Source organism: Zootoca vivipara, chromosome 1 (assembly GCF_963506605.1).
Source record: "Zootoca vivipara chromosome 1, rZooViv1.1, whole genome shotgun sequence".
Taxonomy (NCBI): Eukaryota; Metazoa; Chordata; class Lepidosauria; order Squamata; family Lacertidae; genus Zootoca; species Zootoca vivipara.
The window spans coordinates 79291416-79317811 of NC_083276.1; the positions used below are offsets into that span (position 1 = coordinate 79291416).

At 44.6% G+C, this 26396-nt stretch overlaps 1 protein-coding gene across 1 annotated transcript; it reads right to left on the bottom strand.

Moving 5' to 3' along the window:
• Positions 1 to 1040: 1040 nt before the first annotated feature.
• Positions 1041 to 26396, bottom strand: LOC118089026 (acyl-CoA 6-desaturase-like). The gene is made up of 12 exons (XM_035123373.2): positions 25982 to 26396; positions 20414 to 20524; positions 16523 to 16720; positions 14346 to 14447; positions 12203 to 12328; positions 8940 to 9000; positions 7704 to 7780; positions 7399 to 7496; positions 5650 to 5746; positions 4525 to 4604; positions 3657 to 3782; positions 1041 to 2303 (listed from the first exon to the last, which is right to left on the bottom strand). The coding sequence occupies exons 1-12, from the start codon at positions 26186 to 26188 to the stop codon at positions 2252 to 2254; spliced, it is 1335 nt and encodes a 444-aa protein (XP_034979264.1). The 5' UTR covers positions 26189 to 26396; the 3' UTR covers positions 1041 to 2251.

Consider the following 26396-nt stretch of genomic DNA (forward strand, 5'->3'; position numbering starts at 1 on the left):
GCAAGTAAGATTTATAATACCTGCCAAATAGTCAAGAGGCACTGAATAGGCATTAGAAGCAGAAATAATTGCAATCTCCTTAACTTTTAGTTAGTAAGGACTAACCCAAAATTTCACTGGGTGTGGGCAGCAAGGTGTCTTTCTACTAATGGCCCGCTGGCATTTAAATTTGGTCATTAGTAGAAAAAGTGGATGAGCAGTGTACTTTATTTATAGTGCTAGAATTGTCAGCAGAAAGTATAAGATCCATGAATTGTGGGAAAGGTCCCAGAAACCATCTTTGAAGATCCATGCCTCATTCACACATCTCATGGTTCTGGCCCATTGAGCTGGCTCACAGAATAAACTGGTTACCCATGAGAGCAGTCCCAGAAACCCCTGGAAGCATGTTCTCATGGGTGTATTTATTTGATTTATATCCTGCCATTCCTCCAAGGAGCTCAGAGTAGTATATGTGGGCTTATTCCATGTTCTTCCTCACATTCCTGTGATGCAAATTAGGGTGAGAGAAAATGACTGGCCTCATGTCGCCCTAAAAACTTCGTTGCTGGGTGAACCTAGGCCTCCTCCATTATCCCAACACTATTAATTGCTGCCCCAAGAGTGACCTGGGTATTTCCACATATGACCAACAGACTTTTGCATGGATGGCAAGAGGCATGCGTCCTAAATATCTGAGCTAGTTTAACTGAGATCGTGAGCTAGACAAGGCTGCAAAAAAGGAGGAAAATCACCTAAGGTAGTTGAACTATGTAGCAACACTGTACACGAGTTACCTGGGATCTTGTCACTGTTAATGGATCCAGAAACAAATCCTGATCTTTATACATGTCTCTACCTGCTGTAGAGAGTACCTTGTTTCATGACAGACCCTTGAAAAATCTGAGACTAGAGACAGAATGCTCCTGTGGGCCCAGAAGAAAGTGGCCCAATTAAAGCCCATGCACGCACAGCTCTGAATAAAGCTAGTCAGCTGCCCAGGCTGGGAAAAGTGGGGGAAGACTAAACCGATGGCGTCTGCTTCCCATCCTGAAGCCTGCATTTGCTCTGGAACTGCATATGCGCAGACCTGACTGTTGAATCATGCATGCAGCAGCCATTTAAGTGCACCACCCCCATCCGGTGAGGAGCGCACATTGGAAAGCCTGCTTCCCTGCACACGTGGTCCCTAGTTGGATCAGGCTAGCTGACCCAGGGCGAATGGGAACTACACCAGTTTATATGCAGCCCCATTGCAGAGAATGGGAAGTGGCCTGCAGAAAGGTCAAGGCAAAACAAGTATGGTATATGGAATTTTGTTCAAACAGTGTGGCAACTGGAGAGAGAGAGAAGTCTGCATACATGTTCATGCGTACATGGAAAGGACCAGCTCTGAGCAAAGGAGACAGACCTGGCCTAGCTGCTTGGACCTGGGCCTTTCAGATCTCCTTTTGAAAAAGCTGAGAGCAGAGAATCCCCCCAATATACGGTAATTCTCCATTAGATTGGTGACAATATTTTGTTACTGGGTTGTTGTTGTTTTTATTTTTAAAAAACCATGCTTCTGGCATTTATTGTCTCAGCTGGAGGCTAACAAGAGTCAGATGAGAAGATCTCAAATGTCCCTTCCAATGCTAAGATTCTATGTAAGCCTATGATGCAAGGCCTGTATTTTATATGAGTTTTGCATTCAGAGGCACTTCACAAATAATGGATATTATCACAAAGATTAACTTATCTTGCCTTCTCTCCTCTTGTTTCAGCATCATTAAGGGGAAATGGGACCCAAGTCTATTAAAAAGAGCCAGTCATGATTGTTTTGCGATTCAAACATCTGCAGAAGCTTGACTGCTTTGAAAAATAAAATCTGTGTAGATGGATCAAGTACCTGAGAGTCTGGGACAGCAATAATAGTAAGTAGTAAGTCTCAGGAAGAGGAACAGGAGAGTATCTCTCCCTACTTGCTTCTTCACTCACCCTCCCGTCACAAAATACTCCCCCCCCCAACCTACTGGGCCAATTCTCAGCTATCACGTGTTCAGATCAGCATTTCCCATTCAGATTCTATGGACATTAACTGACCTGTCTGAAACCCTCTCCAATTTTAAATAGGTCCCCTGAACCCACCCCAGCATCAATTTTAAAATACAGGAAATTCCCTTCAAGCTGTGTATACACAGATACACACTGAAATTGGATGATAGGAATACATATGTGAACACCCCCAGCCCCCCCCCTTGCCTAACACCTTCCCCTTTGTTGAAATCCAGCTTCATTTATGGAGGTAGGCATCCAACCAGAGTGCTCCAGATTTCTTTAAGGACCTGTGGAGGAAGAAGAGGCATGGCATTCCAGTGTTGGCATGAATTCTAGAGCCCTGTTCCTGCATTTACTTGTGCACAGAATACTCACGTGCAGGGTGAGGCCATGCTTCTCAGTCCTGTTGCCTCCCTGTCAGTGCACCACCCCCAACCTTTTCAGAGGACTGGAAAGCAAACTCTCCACACAAAGCAGGGCACACAATTGTGTGAGCATCCTGTTCACATGCAGCCCCTCCGCAGGAGCAGCTGCTCGTATGAAGTCTCGCTTTCAGACCTCCACAACCAACATGCAAAGGTCAAGGGTGGATACAGCGTCCATGGCAATCCTACTCCTGTTGCTATATATGGGCGCCCTACGTGCAAGTAAAAACATGAATAGGGCTACACTCCTCTTCCCAAAACTGGATTTATAGGGCTTGTTGATAACAACCTATACTTAAATTGTGAATTCCACTAGCTAATTAATGATCAAGGCACATTGTCTTCCTGGACAGTTCTTCCAGTGGATTGCGCAGGAGCATTTAAATGCCTGTTAAGGTGCCTGGCATTCCAGTACTGCCTCCTTTTCTCCTTCCATTACTATGTTCCAGCATATCATTTGTTTCATAAACAAATAGAGTATAGAGCCAGTGTGGTGTAGTGGTTAAGAGCGGTAGACTCAGAATCTGGTGAACCGGGTTCGCGTCTCTGCTCCTTCACATGCAGCTGCTGGATGACCTTTGGCTAGTCAAACTTCTCTGAAGTCTCTTAGCCCCACTCACCTCACAGAGTGTTTGTTGTGGGGGAGGAAAGGAAAGCAGAATGTTAGCCGCTTTGAGACTCCTTCGGGTAGTGATAAAGTGGGATATCAAATCCAAACTCTTCTTCTTCTTCTAAATGCTATATTTGTCAATTGCATCTCGCCCTACCTCCGTGAAAGTCAGGGCAGTACTCTACATACATTATTTCCTTATTTTTCTCTTTCATAACAACCTAGCAAAGCTGGCTGGCTTGAGCAATGGCAACTACTGTGCTTTAAAAGGAATAGGCAAGGTAATGTCAACAGGCCAAGCTCACTGAGAATTCCCAGCTCTATACATGTCTGGGGCAAATGTCTGCACAGCAGTTGAGTTGGTTGAAGGTTCTGCCAAGGATATACAGCCTTGCGATGTCTTGCCAGCTTTTCTAGATGTGCTAGGTCAGGCATAGGCAAACTTGGCCTTCCAGATATTCTGGGACTACAACTCCCATCATCCCTGACCACTGGTCCTGTTAGCTAGGGATGATGGGAGTTGTAGTCCCAAAACATCTGGAGGGCCGAGTTTGCCTATACCTGTGCTAGGTGAACACACTGAAAATCCCCGCCCGTTCTCTTACCCAACAATGTCTGAGAATGCTTTCATGATAGGTTTTTCTTCATAAGGGACATTGTACTTGGCACAGAGGGACCTCACCAATGGTGCTATCTTGTGGTAGTTGTGGCGCGGCATCGTGGGAAACAGGCTATGGTAAAACAGAAAGGAGAAAGCTTGAGGAAGACCTCCATAGACTCTGTCCTTGGGGAAATGCGCTGCACTCACTGCCTTGCATGTTTGCTTACAGGAATAAGCAGCAAACTCTAGAAGTAGAAGAATGGACTGTACCCACTTCAGACTACAGATGGGTGGTCTCTGCTGGTAGAAAACTAGCACTGTATGGAGGAATCTGGGTTAGAACCCTAGTCCCTGATGCTGGGTTTTACTTGCAATAATTTTTTTAACATGGGAAGGCATTCAAAAGTAGCCTCCTCATCTAGTAGCTTGAAGGTGAACTTCCCTGTACATCACCTCAAGGCTCTGCCAACCCACTCTGCTGCGTGAGTGCATGGCTGGTGTGTGTGTGTGTGTGTGTGTGTGTGTGTGTGTGTGTGTGGTCAGCGCAGACAGTCCAGCACTGAAACATTAGCAGAAGTCATCCAAACTTCCTGAGCAATTGTTTTCTGCTTTTTGTATCTAACACTGGGGTTTTATTTAAACCATATTGTAATTTTATGTTCTTTTGCTGTTAGGCACTGTAGCCACTTAGTGTGCAAGTGTGGGATAGAAAGAATTATTTCAAAAATAACAACAAGGTAATAATTACTGTACCTTGCTCTTCGCCCTTCCTTTTTTATGGGTTTCCAGTTCCCCCAGGGGGTTTCTATTGCATCTTATAGGGTCTATTCTTTCTAGCAAAGTTCCTGCAGGCCCAAACATTGCATACTTACTGGTGCTCTATTTGAAAGTTCAGGTGTCCACTGAACCAGTCATTGAAAAAGGATTGTTCAATGTTGCAGGTAGCTGCCAACTGCAAAATTCAAGGAGACAAAACAGTGAATCTTAATGAAGCCCAAACTTGGAAGCAGATCAAGTGGATTTAATAACAAGCTCTGCTCTTCTGTCACTGCCTATGGTTGTAATGCCACACTCTGCCATCTTCTACTCTAAAGCCACAATCCAAGGAAGTCTCAGATTGCACCTGTTTACACAGGAATTCCCTTGATCTCTCTACCAGTCTCCGGTTTTAATTGCCGTGTTGTTTTAAGGGGATTGTTTTATTCCCTCTTTTAATTATGAATGTTTATATTTCAATGTTTGTGTCATTGGTTTTTATATTTTCAAAATTGCTAAGAAGCCCATTTTGGCACAAAGAGGTTTAATAAATTAAGAAATAATAGTAATTGTGCAAGAGCTTCCATGTGGCCCTCTTGTTTAAATGAGGGCCATCTAATTTAAGCAAATGTTCTTCCCATGGCCACTGTAATGCTTAAATAGGCCCATCAGTTTTGGAAGCCTGAACCAAGAAATCTAACGTTGGAAATAGTTATAACATGTGGTTGGGAGCCACTTCAAATATACCTTTTATAGATGGCAGCAAAGAGCTTCACAGAAGTCTGTAGAGCAGTTGTTAGAAATATGACATTCACCCATATATCAATGGGGAATGGGCTATCTCCCACCAAAAATGTAACTTTAAGGGTTAGTTATGGCAGAGGTCAGGAGCAATTGGAGGCGGGGGTTGCTGCTGCTCTGCATATGGCCTACCAGCAGCAGTCACTGCTCCTTATTGGGAGGGAGAAGAGGGAAGCTGCTGGGCGCTATGTGGGTGCATCAACAGAGACCATCTGCTACTCCCGCTGACTGCACAGCACCAAACTTCCTCAGTTAGCTTTATTTTTAGAGGAATCCCATGACATGGACACAATGGCTTACGTTTTTCCCCAGCATGATTTTAGAAACCACGGTGCCATCCCATGCGTGTTTGATCAGAAATCCCACCAGGTTCAGTGGCACTTGCTGTCTCGTTAAGGCTGTGTAAGATTTCAGCAGTTTACTTTAGCAACCCAGTTTACCTGAGCACTGAGCCAATCTCTGTGCTTGTCATTGTCGATTTCCATTGGGATGTGATTCATCTGTGTGACCCATACAAACCAGTGACTTTCCATGAACCTTAAAAAAGGACAAGGGGGGGGGAGGAGAGACAAAAACCACACAATTCAGCCTCGTCTATCTGGATAGATTAATCCTTGGACAAAACTGTGCTCTGTTAGTGCAGGGGAAATGGAATTCTTGCCTGAATAATCAAAGGAAAGCCTCCCCCATTCTGTACAGGCGAACATCTTAGTAGTTGCTAGGTTTTCCGGTGGAAAGGGTAATTGGCATGTTGCTTCCCCTTTCTATATTGTGAGACACTTTCCATTTACTTATTTAATAATTTGCATGTTCATTTTCTGTCCTAAGCAGAGACAAGACAGCTGTTCATTTGGGATAAAAGAATGTTGTTGGACTGCAGTTCCCATCATCCCTAGCCATTGCCCATGCTGGCTGTGGCTAGTGGGAGCTGAAGTCCAACTACATCTATTGGCCATCAATTCCCTGCCCCTGCTGCAGCCAGGTAGCCTGTATTTTAAGCAGCTCAAAGAAGAAGTGACCTGGCTATGAAAACCCCCAAACAATAGACACCCCAGCTTCATAGCAGACTGTGTTTCTCATATTTACTCCTGGCAACAGTACTTGGGAAGGAGGTGAAACTGGAATTTTCCACTGGACTGCTTGACATTTTTTTGTATCTTCTCCAAGGGATTTCGTCAGTGACAATTATAGCAGCAGAAAGGACTGGTTCGTACATGATTATTTTTTCACTTGATAATGGGAGCTTATCTGAACAGCCTAACACAGATACACTAACAGATTCCCCTCAAGCACAGGGCTGCTAAATGGGGGGAGTTCACCAGATTCATAGGACAGACTGTCATTTATCCAAAGAGTCTGAAGATTATATATATATATATATATACACACATACATACTCTGCATACTGTTACCTTAATAATATTACTATTTGTCATAGGATCAATTCAGAAATGCATAAATGAAGACAAATGAATGGGTTTTTTTGGAAGGAATGTGAGCTGTTATCAGAGGAACAGCTGCTGATGGCTATCTGAAATACACAGGATTGAAAATACTGGAGTATGGGATGGCAACGCAACATTCCTTGGAAGAGGAATGTCACATTTCAGGAAAGTTGTACTCATTTGCCTAGAGGTACCCCAGTGGGGGCATGAAAATCCATGCAAAAGAACTTGCATTCTTAAGAACAAGAAGCACCATGATGAGGGTGACAATGAAAAGACCTTGGAATCCTGAGGCTTGCCATGAAATCCCAAACCTTCTAGTTCAAAGAACAGATCCAAACATGCTTTGCAACCATCTCTGGTAACTAAATCCCTGCAGAACATGTGTGAATGTGTTGAATGTTTGAGAACTCTTGAATAAATAAAACTAATGAAGCACTTTTGAAAACTGTGCAGTCCTGCTCCTCTGATCTCTGCATTCACGGCACAGCATTTGGTGTACAGTAAACAAGCTCACAGGGAAACATGCCCTCAGAAAGAGAGAGCTAAAAGGGAGCAATAAGTGGGAAGGGATGGGATGCAACAAAGCCTGAGGTAGAACAACTCAGCAAAGATAATACAGCGTAGTAGACCAAAGATGGATGACGGAAAGAGGTAGAAACAGTGTGATTAGGCTACTCTGAAGACACTCCAGACTTAGTTCCACTGTTGGAAAGAGGAGGTTCAGCAAGAGGGAAACTCTACCTGACAAAGGTGAGGAGACACAAGGATCCCAGAACTCCATAGAAGGGGATATATATGGTGAAATAGCGTAGGTAGTAACTGAAGGCCCAGGCCAGGTCCTAAGGAGAAAAGGAAGAGGTTATGTGTTGCAAGGGATAATGCTGCCTCCCTCCTTCCACCAGTGCTCACTTCCACAGAATATGCAGAGAGATGCCTCTTCATTTCCCCCAGGAAGATCTCCTTGGAGTGGCCCAGGCCATTCAACTCCAGTGGAATGAATGGGTTTTAATGAAGGCAATGCAGGATACGGAAGATCTTTCACTTACCGCCCAGAATTTGTGTCTGAACATGGTCATGAAGATTTGCATTTGGAAGTAAACTGGAATGAGGAGAGGTGGAAAAACTGAAAGGAAAACCAGAAGGTATTAGAGGAGGCAGGCAGGCACGAAACATAAAATGGCACCCTGCGGCTGGACAATGACCCTAACATGAAAGTTAGGGTCTGGAGGGAAGTGCTATCACTCTGGGAAAACATAGCAAGAGATTCCTGTTTCAGTCTGCGTTCCATCCACCATCTCAAGATGTTAAAGAGACTAGGATACCTCTGTGCCATTCCAGAAAGGCCCAGTGCTTCTACTTGCAACCAGTTCAGCTATTTAGAAAACAGCAACCACCCATTTTTACTAGCATTCTGAACCACTTCAAAGTCCAGGCGGGTAATGCTAACTTTGAATTATCCACTAGGACAAATGAATCCCCGAATGTAGGAACTAGCACCTCAGTTTTAGAATAGCTAGCTCTCTGGGTACAGAGAATTTTTGACATGTGGAAATATTTAAAAATGACACTCTGAAATGCTGTAGTCACAAGAGAGTTCTATTGATGCTTGCTTTTAATAAAGCAGCTCTTCCTTGATCTGCAATAACATATCTTGTTCCTAGTTTAACTAGAGTTTATAGACCAATAACACTTATTCTTCACATTGCAAGAACCACCTGTAAAAAATATGATGGCGCTCCATCTTTTCTTTAATAGAGTTGTGTGGAGTTGCATCATTTATGCCACACTAGCTAGTGTGGTGCAGTAGTTAGCAAGTTGGACTAGGTCTCCCAAGACCTAAGTTCAAATCCCTACTCAGGAATGAAGATCATTGGATGCAATCAGTCACTTCTCAGCCTAACCTACATTGCAGGATTGTTGTGAGGATAAAATGGAGGACGTGGGGAGAAGAACCATGTATACTGCTTTGAGTTTATTGTTGGAGGGGTGGGATAAAAAAGAAACAATGGCAGAAAGGATAGAGTCGAGAGAGAAATATGTGGCATGGTTCTGACTGGATTCCATGAGTTTCTAAATATGGAATACAATGAACGCTCAGAAGTGAATGAAAGGAGATCTATCCCATTGCTGCACATCAGAAATGTAGCAGGAGGGATCTTAATACCTACACAGGGAGGGGCTTGTTATGAAATAAAGAATAACTCTTTAATCACAAAGGAATTACAAGCAGGCTCCTGCCTGCACCTACATGTAGGAAAGTGAAAGGATATGGAGATACTCACCAAAAAAGAAGTATTCGTGCTGATGGTTATATGGGAAGTATTTCAGCTTCTTCTTTCCATACTGAGGAAAAAGGGGGGGAAAGGACCTTCTCAGTGGTAGCTCCACAATTGTGGAACTCACTTTCCAGGGAGATTTGCCAAGCTCCCTTTCCTTTTAGGTCTTTTAGGTGTACTTCAAAGCCTTTCCGTTTCAGAAAGCCTGTTAAGGTTACAATCCTAGGTACACTTGCCTAGGAGCAAGTCTGCTTGTAATTGTCTTTGTTTTAGTGGACAGTTATTTAAATTGTTATTATGCTTCTTGTATTGTTGTCATATTGATTTTGTTAGTGTTTGAAATTGTATTTGTATCACAATATTGTAAGCTTTTTTCTGACGATAGAGGATTATATCCACTCATTTAAGCCCACTTGTTATTACGTTTCATTTCTTCTATAATTCCCCCAACCCCCACAAGGAACCCCCACAAGGAACCCCTAATACAGTACCGTATTTACTTGAGTCTAATGCGCCATTGAATCTAATGTGCGCCTCAATTTTCAAAACCTTGAAACAAACAAAAAAGTATATGCTGGCAAATGTAAATGCGCAAATGTAATTTGGCCAAAAAAGGTGAACATTAGATTCAAGTAAATACGGTAAATACAGTCAGGTTTTTAAATATCCACTTTTCTTGTCAGCTGTGGTAAGAATTCATCAGGCAACAAGTTACCACCACCACCATCATTTTATTATTTATACCCCGCCCAGCATATGGGAGGGGGAAATGGAAGGGGGACTGAGGGAGGGGAATGTGTCCCCAGCAATCATTCCGAGCTTCCAAAACCATGGTTTTAGCAAGATAGGATCTAGGCTCTATGCATAGTGGAGATGGCAGAACTCCTTTACCATTCTTCACAGTATGGTGGCTCTTTCCTCAATTTTGAAAAACTGAAATGACACCACTTTCTTTTAAAGGTTTGTAGTTGGAAAACAGCACACGTATTTCTTGAGTCTGCTGGCTCAAACCAATTGCTTCACCTTCGCAAAGGTCAGATAAATGCCAATTTTCTGCTTAGATGGACCGGATGATATACTGACACTTATGTGCATGGAAAAAAGGAAAACCAGCCTCTTCATCTTCACAACTTTCTATGTTCTGCTAAACCATTTTTCAGTTTTTATTGCTGCTGTTGTTATTATTGTTATCATAATCACCATTTATAAATAATGATATTATTTTTAAATGTTGCACGTTGTACAGTCTGTGCCTGCAGGCTCACAATCTGACAGACACAACGCTAAGAAGAGAGCAAGCAAATTCAGGCACCTGTAGATAAGGCTACAATTATCAGCTTGGAAATGGACCGGTGTTAATTTTGTCTGAACATAATGAATCAGGCCAAATCAAGCAGTGTTCCTCGAGGGCACACAGCGCCCTAGACACCATGATCAAACAGCATTCCTCTACGACACAAGGCACAACCTGTACACAACCATGCCCAGTTTGCGCCATCCCTGTTTACTTTGAAAATATTCAGTGCACTCCTACCGGCTGAGGCTTTGGATTTAATGGCAAGCATCTTCTTAGTATGTGATGCAACAGCACACAGAGCGTTGCCAATTCAGGGTTGCCGTGGCAACCATTTTGCAGAGCTCCACTGAAAACTGTGTTTATTTCTACTGGCTGAAGATCATTCTTTGCAGTTTTGAACCAGAGCAAACGTGTTCCAAGAAAACAACCCATCACAAGGGCAACATACAGCGGCAGCGCCCCAACATTATCAAAAAATGTATCAAAGAATAACATCTTACTGCCCCCTTTTCTTTCCCACCTATAGGAGGTCTATTTCCTGTTTTCTTAGAGGTGGTTCTCATATTGGAAGGTGCAGGTGTGCTCTTGCAAGTCACATCTTTAGCTGAGGATAAGTGCACACCTAAGAGTGGGAGAGTAGTGGGAGAGCATCTGGCCTTGAATGCAGGAGGTCCCTGTTTCAATCCCCAGCATCTCCAGGCAGGGCTGGGAATGTCCCCCATCTGAAACACTGAACAGCTACTGCCAGTCAGTGTAGACAATATTGGCCAGATCCAGTCCTCAAAGCAGGCAGTGAGCTTTCCTTAGAGCTTTCCCTATTTAGGGAAGTTTCTAATGTTTATGTTTTATCGCTTTACTATTGTTGTTGTTGTTGTTGTTGTCGTTGTTGTTGTTGTTGTTATACTGTTGGAAACCGCCCAGAGTGGCTGGGGTATAAATAATAATAATAATAATAATAATAATAATAATAATAATAATAATGATGATGATGATGATGATTATTATTATTATTAAAGGTGCAGCTTCATTCTAGGTGAGTCTTCTGCAAACCAGCCACGTAGAGTAGCCAAACATTGCTATCACATGGAAGTATGATTGTAGGAAGGATGGCCTCACTATTTAACAGTAGCACCAAATGGCCAGTTCCATACATGAATGAAACAGCCTTCAACGCAAGATGTAACTGGTTTTTAGGAGAACTCTAAAGACTTTTTTCCCCGGTCAGCTTTTGGATGAAGATTGGTCAGTTTTATTCTGGTGATGCTGTGCAAAACACCATGTTTTCAGGTGTGCTGTGCTGTAGATTATGATTTTATGGTTTTAATAATTTGTATTTTAATGTGTTGTGATCTGCCTTGGGCGGGCTAGCCCTGAAAAGCAGCCTATAACTAATATAATAATAAAACCATGTTGTTGTTATCGTTGTTTGTGGATAGTCTCCCAGTCAGTGGCTCTGTCATCCAAATCCAAGGTTGTGCCTAATGAAGTCATCCCATTATTAGCACAAGGGGTTCCGCTATGCAACAGGACTTCCTCCCCCTTCTCTCTCCTTGCATTCCCCCAATCCTCCAGAGCAGATGGGGGGGGGCAAGAGGCTTACAGGGAGAGGAAGTCCCATCACATGGGTGGAAGTCTTTGCACTAATGAGACAGCCTTGTTTGATACAACCCATAGCATTTAATTCATATCCAACTGGTATGAAATTCAGAGCCCTAAAACTGGTAGGGTCAGTATTAAGCCATGGATTAGAATATGGATGACAGTTTTTCCCTACAAAGCTTGACCAGTCACAAAGTCCAGATAAACTGGCCTGCGAAAGAGTTTTGCCCCTTTTGTTTCCTAGTCATTGAGGTGCCACATAACTCTGCTGGGTTCCCGTACCCCCACAAACATGCTAAGCAGGTTCCCAACTCTTGGAAACAAACAGCTTCAGTGTAAACGCAACTTGATTTCACCCCCCCCCTCTTCTTACCTCGACAGGCTGTGTGTCTCCCAGGACAAAGAGGTGTACCATGTTCACATCTGGGTCCTTCTTGAAGATGTTTGGTTTCGCATGGTGCTGGAAGTGACGGTGATTCCACCAGTTTGCTGAGGCACCCTGCAGGGGGAAAAAGATTTGCACGGTACATGGGGGACTCTGCTTTTTCAATACATTCGTGTACACAAAAAGATGCCATGCAATATTATAATAATGAAAGGGGCTGGGAATTAGGTGTAATAGTCAATTTGGCTCCCTCGAACTCTTGGCTCCTTTTTCCTCTTGAGGTTTGAGTACCAAACGCCGGACCAGAAGGCCAGCTTGCTGCTCATCAGCTGGTTGTTGGTGCTCCTCCAGATCATTTCCAAAAACTCAGGACAGAAAGCCTTTGCTCACAACGAAGCTTTCAATTCCAACCCCAGGCCATGTTTATGGAAAGCAAGTACAACACCCTATTCATAGACCCTGGAGGTCCCCAGAGAAAAGCAAGGAAGCCTACAGCTAGGAGCAAACAATGTGGGCATTATTGAGAAATTAGCCAGTCCCAAAAGCCTTATCTGGATTTTATGTGGCAAGGATAAATTGCTCCAGCCAGCATTCCTTACTGCTCCATGGTTAGTGTTCTTGAATGAGAATCTGAAAGGAGGCACTTAAAAGAAAGGCCATGAATGTCCATTCCAGGTGATGCTAGTCTTGCTGCTCTGTGTCTTTAACAGTCACCTGGTAACTGCAGCAACAAAGCTTTTCCTGGCACTTTATCTCCATACCAGGAAAAGCTTACCGTAATCTGCTTTCCATCTGTGTGTCAGGTTGCTGCTTGCCTGCCAGGCACAGGCCCTCTGTTGGTTAAAAAGGTGGTAACTATTATTGGCTCGATCCTTATCTTCTGCCATAGCTCTTCAGCCTATTAATGGATTCTTGCAAGAACTGATTTCCTCACCTTGAGCTCTTGAGCCTCTAAACTCATTGTATTTACTGTGAAATCTCTTGGACTCAGATCTTCCAGCTTCTGAGTTCTGAATTTATAAAATCCCTCACTTCGGGCAAAACAGGTGGGATATGCTTCTGCACAAACTCATTGTTTACTTTGATCCTGCAATGTCCACACACTGATTCCATTATTATTTTCAATTTTATACATTTAAATTATTTTACAATCATTTTAATATTTCAAAACTTGACTTCCTTCCCCCTCTTTCTGCAGTTCCTTAGATTTATCTTTAATATTTTCTGCATATCCAAATTAACTTAATTTGCTCATTTATTCACCTACTTTATATGTATACTCTTATAAAACTGCAGGTTATTACAATAATCCTGCCAGTGTTCTTATCTGCTTACAGTTTATTTGTAAAAAGTTTGTTTGGTTTTTATCTTTATTAATCTAAAACCTACTACCTCACCAATTTTTTAAAAATCTCTTTTAATTCTTTTGGGATTGACTCTATTGGATCTTCTACAGATATTACCATGTCGTCTGCAAATGCTTTTAATTTATATTGTCTCTGTCCCACTCTTATACCTTTAATATCTTGATTATATCTTATTCTTTGAGCCAATACTTCCAAAACTATTATAAACAACAAAGGTGACAACGGGCAGCCTTGTCTTGTTCCTTTAGTTATTTTACAATTCTCCATCAGGATTCCTTAACAAACTTAAAGGGAATAATATAGTCATACAAGTTTGACTGTGGCTAACGGTTTGGATTTTGAAGCGCATTTTTTAAAATATAGATATTGCTTGAGACACATTTATTTCAGTTCACAAGCTATACCCCTCTGTGGGCACAACAACCCACAGAATAGATCTAGAATAGATTCATTTCAGCTTATTCCTTGCTAAAGCAATCAGACACAAGAGCTAGAATTTACTGTTTTTTATCACGTGGAAGAGTGAGGTAAGCTGGCCTCCACCTAAGATTGTACTCTTTTTGTCCTGCTCCCTTAAAAGCTGCATGACAGGCAGAAATCCAACAGGCACAGCACTTCCCAGTGATGGGGAATGCATGATCCTTGGGATCTTTGTCAGTTCTGCAGTTTTAAAAGACACAGTCCTACCAGGAGAAAGATTGCCACCTTAACCCCATCATATCTTACTGCAGCTACTGTATTTCCTTAATGGGAAATGACCTTACCTTCAAGTGACCGATCACAAACTTATGAACTAAGTGGTTCCATGCAGACTTCTTAAACACAGAGAGGTGTCCAAAGTCATGCTGTAGCCATCCAGCCTGGGCCTTGGGAGGAAAGAGAATGATCATGAGAGAGAGGAAAGGCACCCCTAAGAGAAGCTTTATATCAAAACCTAACTATAAGTGCTTTCTCTTCAGTTTCCTTTACATTAATGGTTCCCAAACTCCCTCACCCCACCCTGGACCACTTGAAAATTGTTGCAGGGCTTTGTGGACCACTGAATGATTTCCCTGCCTGTTCTAGCAATTGTAATTGCTGTGTTAAATGCTGTATGATTTTTTAAAATTGTTCTTTTATTGCTTATTTTATTTCTTACATATTGTGTTTCATTACAATACAAATTGTAGGTTTATTTTTGAGGGTATTTTGATTCAGTTGTACCGTGTTTCCCCTTTTTTAAGACACCGTCTTATAACTTTTTTCCCTCAAAAAAACACACAGTGGCTTATTTTCAGGGGGTGTCTTTTTTTAAAAAAAGTGCTGGTACAACTGGGACCCACTGGCTCAGGACACTCAGTGCTCTCTTCTGCGCGCTGCTGGGCGCGTTGTTGGCGCTGCCAGTTCCGAGCACCTGCAGGGTGGGGTGGGGGTGGCAGTGCTTTAAACCCCCAACCCTTTAGAAAGCAATGGAAGTTATGGACCATAACAATCCTTAAGAGGCGCAGGTCTTAAAAAACCCCTGGTATCACCCTTGAAGCACAGCCTTCCAAAGTCAGGGGGGAAGAGGTCTGTTTAGACAAAGGAAAGGATCGGGGGTGATTCTGCGCCCTGGGACCCACAGAACTACTTTAAAAATCCCAACCTGGGGGGGGGGGTCAAATAGTGAAGCCCCATAGCCCTGTAGCAACAGAAGGCACATTCTGAAGCACCCGAGCTGTTCGGTTCCATAAAAAATCCCGGAATTGTAAAATTAACAACAATAATGGGGGGCACTCTATCCAAAGAGTTAAGAAGGAATGGGAAAGTGTTGAGTTATATATGGAAAAATATGGAAAGGAAAGTTAGTTAAAGATAAAAAATAAATAATTATCGCAAGGGAAAAAATAACATCATAAAGGGTAATAATATTAAATATAAAATAGACAACACAACAGAAAAAGCAAGTATATGACTAAATGAGATCGCACAGGAGTGAGGGAAGTGGGGAGAGAGGGAGGGGGGTAAGGAATGGAAGGAGGCAATGGTTGGAGGAGGGTATAGGGGGATGAATTAAAGGAAAATTAAGACTGAGAGGCGCATGGTTTTTGTTTTTTAAAGATGCAAAGGCTTGCAATCAGCCAAAGTATAGAGCCCAACTTCCAGGAGATTGCGATCTACTTGCGGATTTATAAACTGGAGGTGATCTACCCCCGTTTTATTGGTGTTCAGGTCAGAGTTGTTTTTAGAGAGAGGAAATATCCCATTTTTGAGGTTAAAGTAAAAGTTCCTGACCTTTTTTTTATAATGAGGAAATGCTGCTAAAACTCCGTTCTTCATTCCACGAAGGGGAGAGGGGGCGGGGCCGGGTGCTCAAAGACAAAAGAAATGGAAAAGGAGATAGCGATCAACTGCAGCCTCCTGCAGCCGCCGGGAGAGGCAGGGGCTGCAGCCGAGTGCTGCTTCGCAAACAAACGGGGGAAAGTGCTTAGAACCCAGAGAATCCAGCTGAAAAACACGAAGCAGCAACAGCAATTCCACACACACCATCCCAAGCCAGCATAGTAACCAAGTCCCAAAAGCAAGAAAGGACTCATCAAACACTGCTGTGGCCGGCGTTGCTGCTGCTGACTCGGGGAGCTCAGTGCTCTCTTCCGCACAGCGCCTATCACTATGGCTTATTTTCGGGGTACGGTTTATATTTCTCAAATGCTTAGAAATGCTGCTATGGCTTATTTTATGACTACGCCTTAAAAAGGGGGAAACACGGTATTATAATATTGTAATAGGGAACGAAACACAACACAGTACCGTATTAAAGATGGCCCACCCTTCCAGTAACGATTGGCAATTATCAAGTTACAAGTTGTTTCATGCTATCTTCAGTGCCTTTTTGAAGCAGTGACAGTATGCAGCTTTCAAGGCATGGATGAACTAGGAGGCAGATGGCTGCCCATTCAATATCCATAGAACAAAGTTTCACCTGGGAAACTGCAAGGATGATGGCAAGGAGGAAGGTTGTAATCCAGTTAGTACCACAGTATGAAACCATAAGCCAAGCCAGAGCCTCCATCACAAGGATATGACCCAAGTAAAGAGAAAAAAACACAGGATCTGCTTGGAATAAGTTCATGTCTTCTGCTGTCTTCCTCAGGGCACGGAAATCTTCCACCAATTGAGACTGCAAAGTAGAAATAAAGGATATTAAAAGAGGTCCTCTAGACACACAAATTTTCTCTGGATTGCAAATACTGTAAAAGAAAATTATATGCCAGCATTTTTGGCAACAGCAAGATGGCTCTCCCTCTTTGTACAAATGCATCTCTCCTGATGAGAAAGAACACGAAACAGACCCTCCCACACACAAACATCCAGAAAAGCCCACCCATGAGTGAAGGAAGTGCCTGCCATTTCCACACACACACCCCAATTTATTTTGTCTATTTCCCCCCTCCTTTAAAAAACAACAATAATCCAAAAACTACACAAGAAAGGGCCATTATAACCTTGGCAAGGGTACAATGCTGAAGTTTCCTAAGGAAACTGGGGTGAAGTGGGGGGGGGAGTCTGTAGATAGTTGGGCAAACTCAGTTCTGCAAAACTGTGGCAATACTGCAGCATAAAACTCAACCATTTTCCAACTGCCCCTGCCTGCAGCCCCAATTTGTTTTCCAAAATACCCCTTTCTGCAGCAATAGATTTTGGAACAGCACAGCCTCTGTTTGCAGCGAGCAGCACCCAAGACTCTCAGGGTTTGTCATTGCACCGCACCGACTGTGAATGCACCCTAGAGCAGCTTTGCAACGGGGGGGGGGGGGACTAGTCCAGATTTCTCTCAGAGAATCTGGTCTGCCATTATTGAACTCCACATGGAAGAGTCTCTGATTAGCTTTCTAGGAAAGCCTGCCACCTGCTGAAATGTAGTCTGAACCGCTATTCCCTTTGGCATAGGAAGCCCTGAGCTCTGCAGAGTGGTGTTCCCGAGGGAAAGCAGCTCAGAAGCACCTGCAGGTTAATGTTCAGACACCGGCTGGCTGTCATCAATGCAGTCATCCAAGAACGAGAGGCAGCAGAAAGGGCTTCCTTTTTGCAATCAGCCAAGTGGGACGAAGTGCCTGAATAATTGATAGCCGGAGCGTTTGGGATCTGAGGGGCCCTGAGTGACACGGCGACGTGGGGCCCGATGGGAAAGGCATCTGTGGATCCTGTTTGCAAAGCTGCCCTCCAGGCCAGAGCTCAAAATTTCAGATTATGAGAGATCTACGCATGGCTGGTTTCCTATCGTTTGGAATATATATATGGGCAACTGGTTTGGTATGTGGCCTGTTGTTCTGGGAACAGGCTCCTGGCAGGCCCATGAAAATTCTCTGGACGTTTTATGTTACTTGGTTAATTTACATTCAGAGCTCTTTGTTTCTTTGCAACACTACCCCTCCTCCTCCCTGCCTCTCTTGTATGCATCCTCTTCTATACCTAGGCCTTGTGTGAGGTTTTCCTTCAGAATATTGATTCTGTGACATAATAGCAACTCAGCTAATCTCTCTCTCTGTGTGTGTATGTGTAAAAGACACAAGTTTATTTCCAGCTGGCTCTTTTTCCTGTCTCCCTCCTTCTGGTGTTTCCCTTTTTATTTTCTAATAGCTCTTCCCCCCTCCCCCCGCTTCTCTCTCCCTGCTTGTTTCTTGCAGCCTGCTTTCTTCAGGACTACATTTATCTTTATCGTAAACCCTTCCCCCCCCCCCAATTGTATGGCATTTGCATGTACTTTTGTTTAATGTTAAGTCGCTTGGAGACCTTAGGGTGACTAGCAACTAATAAGCTTAATAAATAAATAATAAATTATCCGCACATTAAAGACAGTCAGAAGCACTCCTGAAGCCACATGTCTCTGGAGATGTGTCCCTCCCCATTCCTCATTAAAGCATCTAACAAAACAGCTCATCTAATAGCTAGGGGTGGTTTTCAAATGGAAAGTTAATTGCAAACCTGTGTCTGCCTCATGCTTTATTCTTTACAATTCCTTTTCTTTTTTCTTTTCTTTTCTTTTCAGACTGTGTGACCTTGGGTGGTAGTGGAATTATCGTCATAATTTTCCATCAAATCATTGTCCTAGTTCTTTTTGGAGGATTCTAAGATTTAGCATTTATTAAGCGAAGTCAATGTTGGTAGGTTGGGCTTATATTGTCCTAAGCCCCTTTGAGAAATGGGAAACCTCTAAACCTGAAGTTTACTAAATATTCCACCTTCCCTAAAACTCCCCCCCCCACATACAGCAAAAGGAGGTAGCAGTAGACTCCAGGGGTATAGTAAAGGGTAAAGGGGACCCCTGACCATTAGGTCCAGTCGTGACCGACTCTGGGGTTGCGCGCTCATCTCGCATTATTGGCCGAGGGAGCCGGCGTATAGCTTCCAGGTCATGTGGCCAGCATGACAAAGCCGCTTCTGGCAAACCAGAGCAGCACATGGAAACGCCGTTTACCTTCCCGCTGTAGCGGTTCCTATTTATCTACTTGCATTTTGACGTGCTTTCGAACTGCTAGGTTGGCAGGAGCTGGGACCAAGCAACGGGAGCTCACCCCGTCACAGGGATTCGAACCGCCGACCTTCTGATCAGCAAGCCCTAGGCTCAGTGGTTTAACCACAGCACCACCCGGGGTATAATATCTCAGTTCAAATAAAGCAAAGGCAAGCTGAAACCCAAGAAGTCTTGCAGTACCAGTTCTTCCTATTGGTCTACAGTGTCAAATATCCACTGTATTACAACCCTTGATACAGTTCTGGATGGTAGTATTTAATCCTCGGATGAATCAAATATATGTTCTGTCCTTTCCTTGACACCTCAATCCTATAATGTATTTTATGGCCCTATAGAAATGTCTACACAGAAACCCTGAATCTGGTGTTACGGCGTAATCATTGTGCTGATATTTTCTTTGTTTTCTAATGCAATCCTGTTTTCTTTCTTGGGTAGCCATAGACCAGTTTAAACTCTGATCAGTATATCTGTGTAGTCTCGAGGTATATTACTTTGCAGGAAAATATTGAATTTGTGCCTGCATCCTCCACGTGCATGCCACTGTCACTGGTTCATGCCTATCCACATACAAAGAACTCCCAGAGCTTGGTGAGGTAGGACTGCACTTTGCAAAAGCCAGGCTAGGGTTACCATATTTTAAAAAATTAAAGGGAGCCCTACTAATTCATCTTCACCAAGTTTCTCCCAGGGGATAAATGATTTCAGCTTTTAAACAGATTTGCCTGGGATAGACTGGATTGTCTGTAAGATACTCCCCTTCCGGCACTCAGTGCAATTCTTCAGTCTCCAATGAATGTTTGTCTTCCAAAGCACCATTTCAAATATTGTGACACACTTTGCAGAATTAGCTCATGAGAGATACTAATGTAGAGTAAAACACGAAAAGGAAAACTGACTCTAGATCAGGGGTGCAGACCCTCTGGCCCATGGGCCAAACTTAGCCTGCTAGGCATCCCTATTTGGGTCGCAAGGTTGTTTTGGCCAAGCCATATCCACTCACCCTGCACTTGACATCATATATGACATTAGGTGTGAGGCAAGTAAGGACAGAGCCTTAAAGGAACAATGGACACTTTAAGGGGAACTCCTGTTTGCTCTTTTGCTGGAGCAAGGCATGCTTTCATCGTCCATCAGTTGATGGGTGGCGGGAACATGCCTTGCTCCAAGAGGGGAAAGTGGTTTCCATTGAAACCGTGGTTATGGAAACCACTTCTCCCTCCCAGCACTGCTCCTTGAACCTTTGAAAACCAGAGGGCTGTTTGAAAGCCCTTCTGCAAACAGCCCAGTGCCGTCCTTCAAATATTCACTGAACATATAGGAAAAACTGCTCTTACTCACGTTCTGGCCTCTGTCTTGGCTGGGTTCTCCTGGGGCAAGTTCTCCAATCAATAATGGCTTAAGAAACTTTCTCACGAACACAGGATCAGGGTGAAAGGCCTTAAATGCATCCTAGAATGAAGAAATACACATTTGCTGTTCAAAGAGCTGTTACCCACGCTTTCTTATCTCTCATAATCATTTCCCCCTTAGAATCCAGAAACTTCTTTCTACGTGCAAAAATCCTTATGGATGAGCCAGTGCAGAGTAAATTCCCAGAGTGGTTTGATAACCAATCCCTCTTCCCAGGGAACTCTGGGAATTGTCCCTCTCTGAGGGGAATTGGAGTCTCCCAACAAGTCTCAGCACCCTTAACAAACTACACTTTAGTGCAGGCATCCCCAAACTCGGCCCTCCAGATGTTTTGGGACTACAGCTCCCATCATCCCTAGCTAACAGCAGTGGTCAGGGATGATGGGAATTGTAGTCTGGAGGGCCGAGTTTGGGGATGCCTGCTTTAGGGGAAGCCATGACTATTTAAGGTGGCGATGCCAATTTATATGTATTGTGCAAACGGGGCCTTACTGCAGGAATCAAACAATATTCCTTCTGATTACAGATTCCCAAAACACACACACACACACACACACACACACACACACACACACACACGGATATAAAATAGTATATAACATTGAAAATCTCCATCTCCCAGCATAATTATTAGTAGATAAGGAAACAGAAAGCAACATGATATTTTCAAAGCCAAAGAGTGAGTGAGTGGCAGAACTAGGAATCCTAATCTTGTGGTGCTTTATTCCTAGGGACTGGTCTGACTCAAGTCATTGTCTCTAATGAGTCCTTTGTTGTCCTTGCTTATGGGAAAAAAGGAAACTTTAATTAGTAAGATTAGCTTCATCAGCTTAATTCACTTGGGAAAAGCACTGGAACAGGGGACAAGGAGAAAATAAATTAGAAAAAGCTGGAAAGGAGAAAACAAGATAGGAAATAATATACTGATAAGGACAGCTGTTAAAGCATAAATGTGAGGCACCATGGAAATTTTACCACCAGGTATGATCTGTGTGTGCAAGCTGCTACCTGAATCTACAGTCATCAAGAAATGAACATGTATGTTCATAGGCCTAAAGGATTTGTAACTGAGGGAAATTTCCAACTCCTTATCTTCCCCTAGAGCCATATAAAATCCCAAACTCCTTCCTAACTCCCAGCAGACAACCCTCTTGCTTAAATTTGTGCATTGCTAATTTACCTTGCGGCAACATAATCTAAGGCTAGGCACACCCAGACAATGAACATTTTGGTGTGCTCATTAACTTCCAGAGTCTACATGAAATGAAGGCTTCACCTTTAATTGGTACCAAATGTTCCCATGTGGTGAACAGGCATTGTGGGGGTACCAGAGCACAATTTTCAGTCTGCAGCACAAAACTCCTACTGTCACTGCAAGAGGATCAGATGTGAGAGAGTTATCTGCACTGTATAATACAAAGCCAAACAAGAGGAGTGTAGACAACCATTATGTGGGCAGGCCCTTTGTGCCACTCCCTGCCAAAACACTGGCTGCGTCATCACTGGACTTCCTCCTCCTTTTGAAATGAGTATAAACCTGAAAAAGGCTATGGAAAGAAACCCTTCCCACATACTTCAACCCCCTCTGATACCCAAAACAAATGGTAGGTTGCCTTGGAAGGAAAATGAAAGGTTGTGGGATGGGGGGGGAAGCCAGGGAAGCGTTCAGGCTAAGACATTTTTATCTACCTAGGCCTTTGGTAGTTACACCAGCTTCTACTGTGGTGCTTACCTTTTACTGATATGAGATGGGTTTTAACTGATCAGAAGGTCGGTGGTTCGAATCCCCGCAACGGGGTGAGCTCCCGTTGCTCGCTCCCTGCTCCTGCCAACCTAGCAGTTCGAAAGCACGTCAAAGTGCAAGTAGATAAATAGGTACCACTACAGTGGGAAGGTAACCGCCGTTTCCGTGTGCTGCTCTGGTTCGCCAGAAGCGGCTTTGTCATGCTGGCCACATGACCCGGAAGCTGTATGCTGGCTCCCTTGGACAATAACGCGAGGTGAGCGCCGCAACCCCAGAGTCGGTCACGACTGGACTTAATGGTCAGGGGTCCCTTTACCTTTACCTTTTATATACAGTCATACCTTGGGTTACAGATGCTTCAGGTTGCATGTTTCCGGGTTGCGCACCACGCCGAACCTGGAAGTACCGGAATGGGTTACCAAGGAATGGGTTACCGGAATGGGTTACCAAGGAGTCTGGTTGCTACCAAGGAGTGTGGTGGAGTCTCCTTCTTTGGAGGTCTTTAAGCAGAGGCTTAACAGGCATATGTCAAGAATGCTTTGATGGTGTTTCCTGCTTGGCAGGGGGTTGGACTGGATGGCCCTTGTGGTCTCTTCCAACCCTATGATTCTATGGTCTTTCGGTGCTCACACATGCGCAGAAGCACTAAATTGTGCTTTGCGCATGCGCAGAAGCACCAAATCGCGATCTACATGTGTGCAGACGCGGCGCTGCGGGTTGGCGAACACTGCAGGGTGTGAACGTGCCTCCCGCATGGATCACATTCGCAACCCGAGCGTCCACTGTATTGTTAAGTTGCTTTGAGACTAAGAAGCACAACAATACATAAAATAAAGGAGGTAATTTGTTTTTAAAACGTTGCTCCACAGAATCACACAATCCAGACATTTCAGCTCATTGTGTCTCTTCAGTCTTCTTTTTAAATGTTGCTTTGAAAACCCCCACTGTGATTTAAGACAACAAAGACAATAGAATCACTGTGTGTTTCACAGTTTGGGAAGTTCAGAGATGAGTGGGAAATGAAAATTACAATGTAAATGATTTAACAATAAAACTTGCAGATTGGCAGGACATCTGGACCAATTTATTTTAATACACGATGGCTGTGTTTCGAAGAATGACAAGTTGATTTGAAAGCATGTACTTCTTCCCAAGAACACAAAATGCAGCAAGTGCTTTATGGACAGTGGACAGAAGAAACCACAGACAGAAACATGCAGCCAAGGTACCTGGCCAAAAACATCCATTCTGGCTACAATTCTTGTTCACCCCATATGACAGACACACACACAACCAATGGAGAAGCACAAGAGAGACTTAACAGAGCCATAACTCGATACAAATTCACATGTTTTCTCTATATGTGAAAGCCTGTGGCTGCTTTTGATTAACACATTGTTTGCAAATACACTCCTAGAAGTTACTGGTACATGTGCTGTCTGACATGCATGTAGAAGGGTGGAGAACAAAAGGCATACTCACCTGCCACCTCTGAAGGTGGACTTTGGTGCATTACATGAATGTGTGATTTCATCCTCACTTCCGAAGATTTGTTTTAGATACCGGGGCTTAGCCTGAGAATAAAGCTGGGAACCTGCAGCGCTCCAGGTATGCTGGACTCCCATCAACCCCAAGCAGTATGATCAATAGAGATGGTGGAAAACAATAATGATGCTCTGAGTATTGCTAGGGTGATTCACTTTCCCATGAGTGATCACAACCAGCTATAACACATTTAGAATTTGTCCCCAGTGCCTCTCAGGTCCTGAATACTTCCCCTGCCTTCAGTTTCAGAAACAGGAGGGAAGAAGAAAGTAGAAAACAGTGCCTCTGAGCACATCCAAAGAGGCTTTCCTCCATCATCAGGTAACTACAACCCACATTCACCTGAGGAAAGGTTTCCAGAGCAGAAAACGCAGCTGGAACACATTTCTGAGTCACATCACCTTCTCCATCCCACCTGCTGGCACACAATGTTAATCTCCCTGCTTCTCTTAATGGGCACATCCAGGTGGTTGAAATGATAAAGAGGTAAAAAGACCTCCTACAAAAGGCCTATCTAGTTCAGTTTTCTGTTTCCCACTGTGGGTCCTCTTGAACATAAATGGCCCTTGGTATCTAAAAGCTTGCAGGCCCCTGGGAGAAGGCCAGCAGAAGCTGGGGAAATGTCCAGTTCAGAATGAATTATCCCCAAATGGAATGAGGCTAAAGAAAAAGTTTCTGATCATTCAAATAGGGCTGGGATACAACAAGATGCTGAGCATCCAGTAGGCTGTGATAGCCCAAAGGGCCATGGGAGGGGGAATGCACATGCCAAGCAAATCTATGGAGGATGCCATGTGCAGATGTGGCCTCTAAGCTATGATAGAGGAAGGGGGTGCTTGGTTTTAAAAGCAATCCTAGAAACGTGGGCATAAAGGAAGTCTAGTCAAATAGAGAGACGCAGTGGTATACAATTATCTTAATGGCATGCAGTTAGGGCAAACTTTTTGAAGCTGAGGACCACTTTCACTTGAGGGAAAGTGATCAGGGGGCGCATGCAAGCAGTGGACAGAGCTAAAGTCAGAAGCGAGAAGGAGCACAGCTTCCCCTCCTCTCTGCCACATCTTCCCTCTACCTCTTCATTCATCTCTCTCTCTCTCTCTCTCTCTCCCTCTCTCCCTCCCTCTCTCTCTCTCTCTCACACACACACACATATATACAACTTGTTTCCCACATGCATCTGGTTGGCCACTTTCCCCAAACCCATTTTCTCCTGGCAACGGGCATAATCCAGTAAACCAGAACCTGGATAGACAAAAGTGCTTCTTCAAAGCTTGTATGGTTAAACTATGGAATACTATTACAACATGTGAGGAGGACCTCCAACTACGGTGGCTGTTTTTTAAAGGATAGAGACAAATTCACCAACAAACAGACTCCCTCCAGGACCAGCAGGCCTCAGGAGTCCAGTCGCTAGGGAATAGCAGCAGGGGAGAGCTGCAACTCATGTGCCCATGTCCAGCCTGTGGGCTTCTCAGAGACATGGTCTGACTGGCCACTGTGGGAAGCAGGATGCTGGGCGAGACGGGCCTTTGGTTTGAACCTCACAGTTCTTAACACGCGACTAGCTTCCCCGCGCTGCGCTTCCTGCCCTAAGCCTCCGCTGGCCGGCTGCTCCCCTGCAGCTTGCGCTTTCAGGAGCCGCAGCTACTCATCTTGCAGAGGCATCCTGGTTTTGCTCCTTCCCGCCGCCGCTATGCCTCCTCGGCTGCCGTTACTGAAACAGGAGCGCGGTGGGGTGGAATGAGGCTAGCCAACCACTAGCTGCAGAAGCAGAAGCAGCTGCCCGGGCGAGGGGAGGACGCCACCAGCTCCTTTCCTTACGGGGGGGGGGGGAGTCTCAGGAAAGCCCTTGCATAAAGAGCCACCCGAGCGCAGCTCTTTGGCCGGCCTGCAGGCAAACCTCTCTCCTCCCCGCTCTTGCATTGCTACAATGCTCCTTTTGCAGCCTCCCAGCTGCCGGCAACCTTCCAGCTTGCAAGCACCCCATTCTCTTTTTGCATCCATCCAGTCCGTTTCATGCCAAACGGCGGTTCCTCCCAGCCCTGCGGCTGCAGCGAACTCCGCGCTGCGGATTTCCCAGCCCTGCGGCTGCCGCCGGTCCCCTCCCTCCTTCAAAGCAGCAGCAGGTGAGCGGCAGCATAGGAGCCGGGCGGCAGCAGCCATTTGCGCCCTGCAAGCAGCACCGACCGGCAGCCGGAGCCCCTTACCGTGGCATCTTCGCCGGCGTAGTGGCTGATCACGCGCAGCCCCCCCGGGTGTCGCTTGGCCCATTGGGTGATGTTGTACACTTTCCGCTCGATCACCAGCCACTTGTCCTTGTGCACGTTGTGCTTCTGGATCTCCTCCCAGGTGTACGAGGGGCTCGGCTCCTCCCGCTCGCCGCACATCCCGCCTTGCTCCTCGCCTTTCCCCATGAGCGGCCCCGCGCTGCTTCGTCGTCCCGCTCGACGGCTCGCCTTTGCGCTTCTTGGCGATCCCGCGAGGCGAAAGGCTCTCCGCCTCTCCACTCCGGTTTAATTCGCCGTCTGCGCCGCCCCCCACTCCACGCCGCCCCCTCCGCGTGCTCTTTGTCTTCGCCTTGCTGCCTGCCAGCCCTTGTGCAATTTCTGCCGGCTCCGCCGC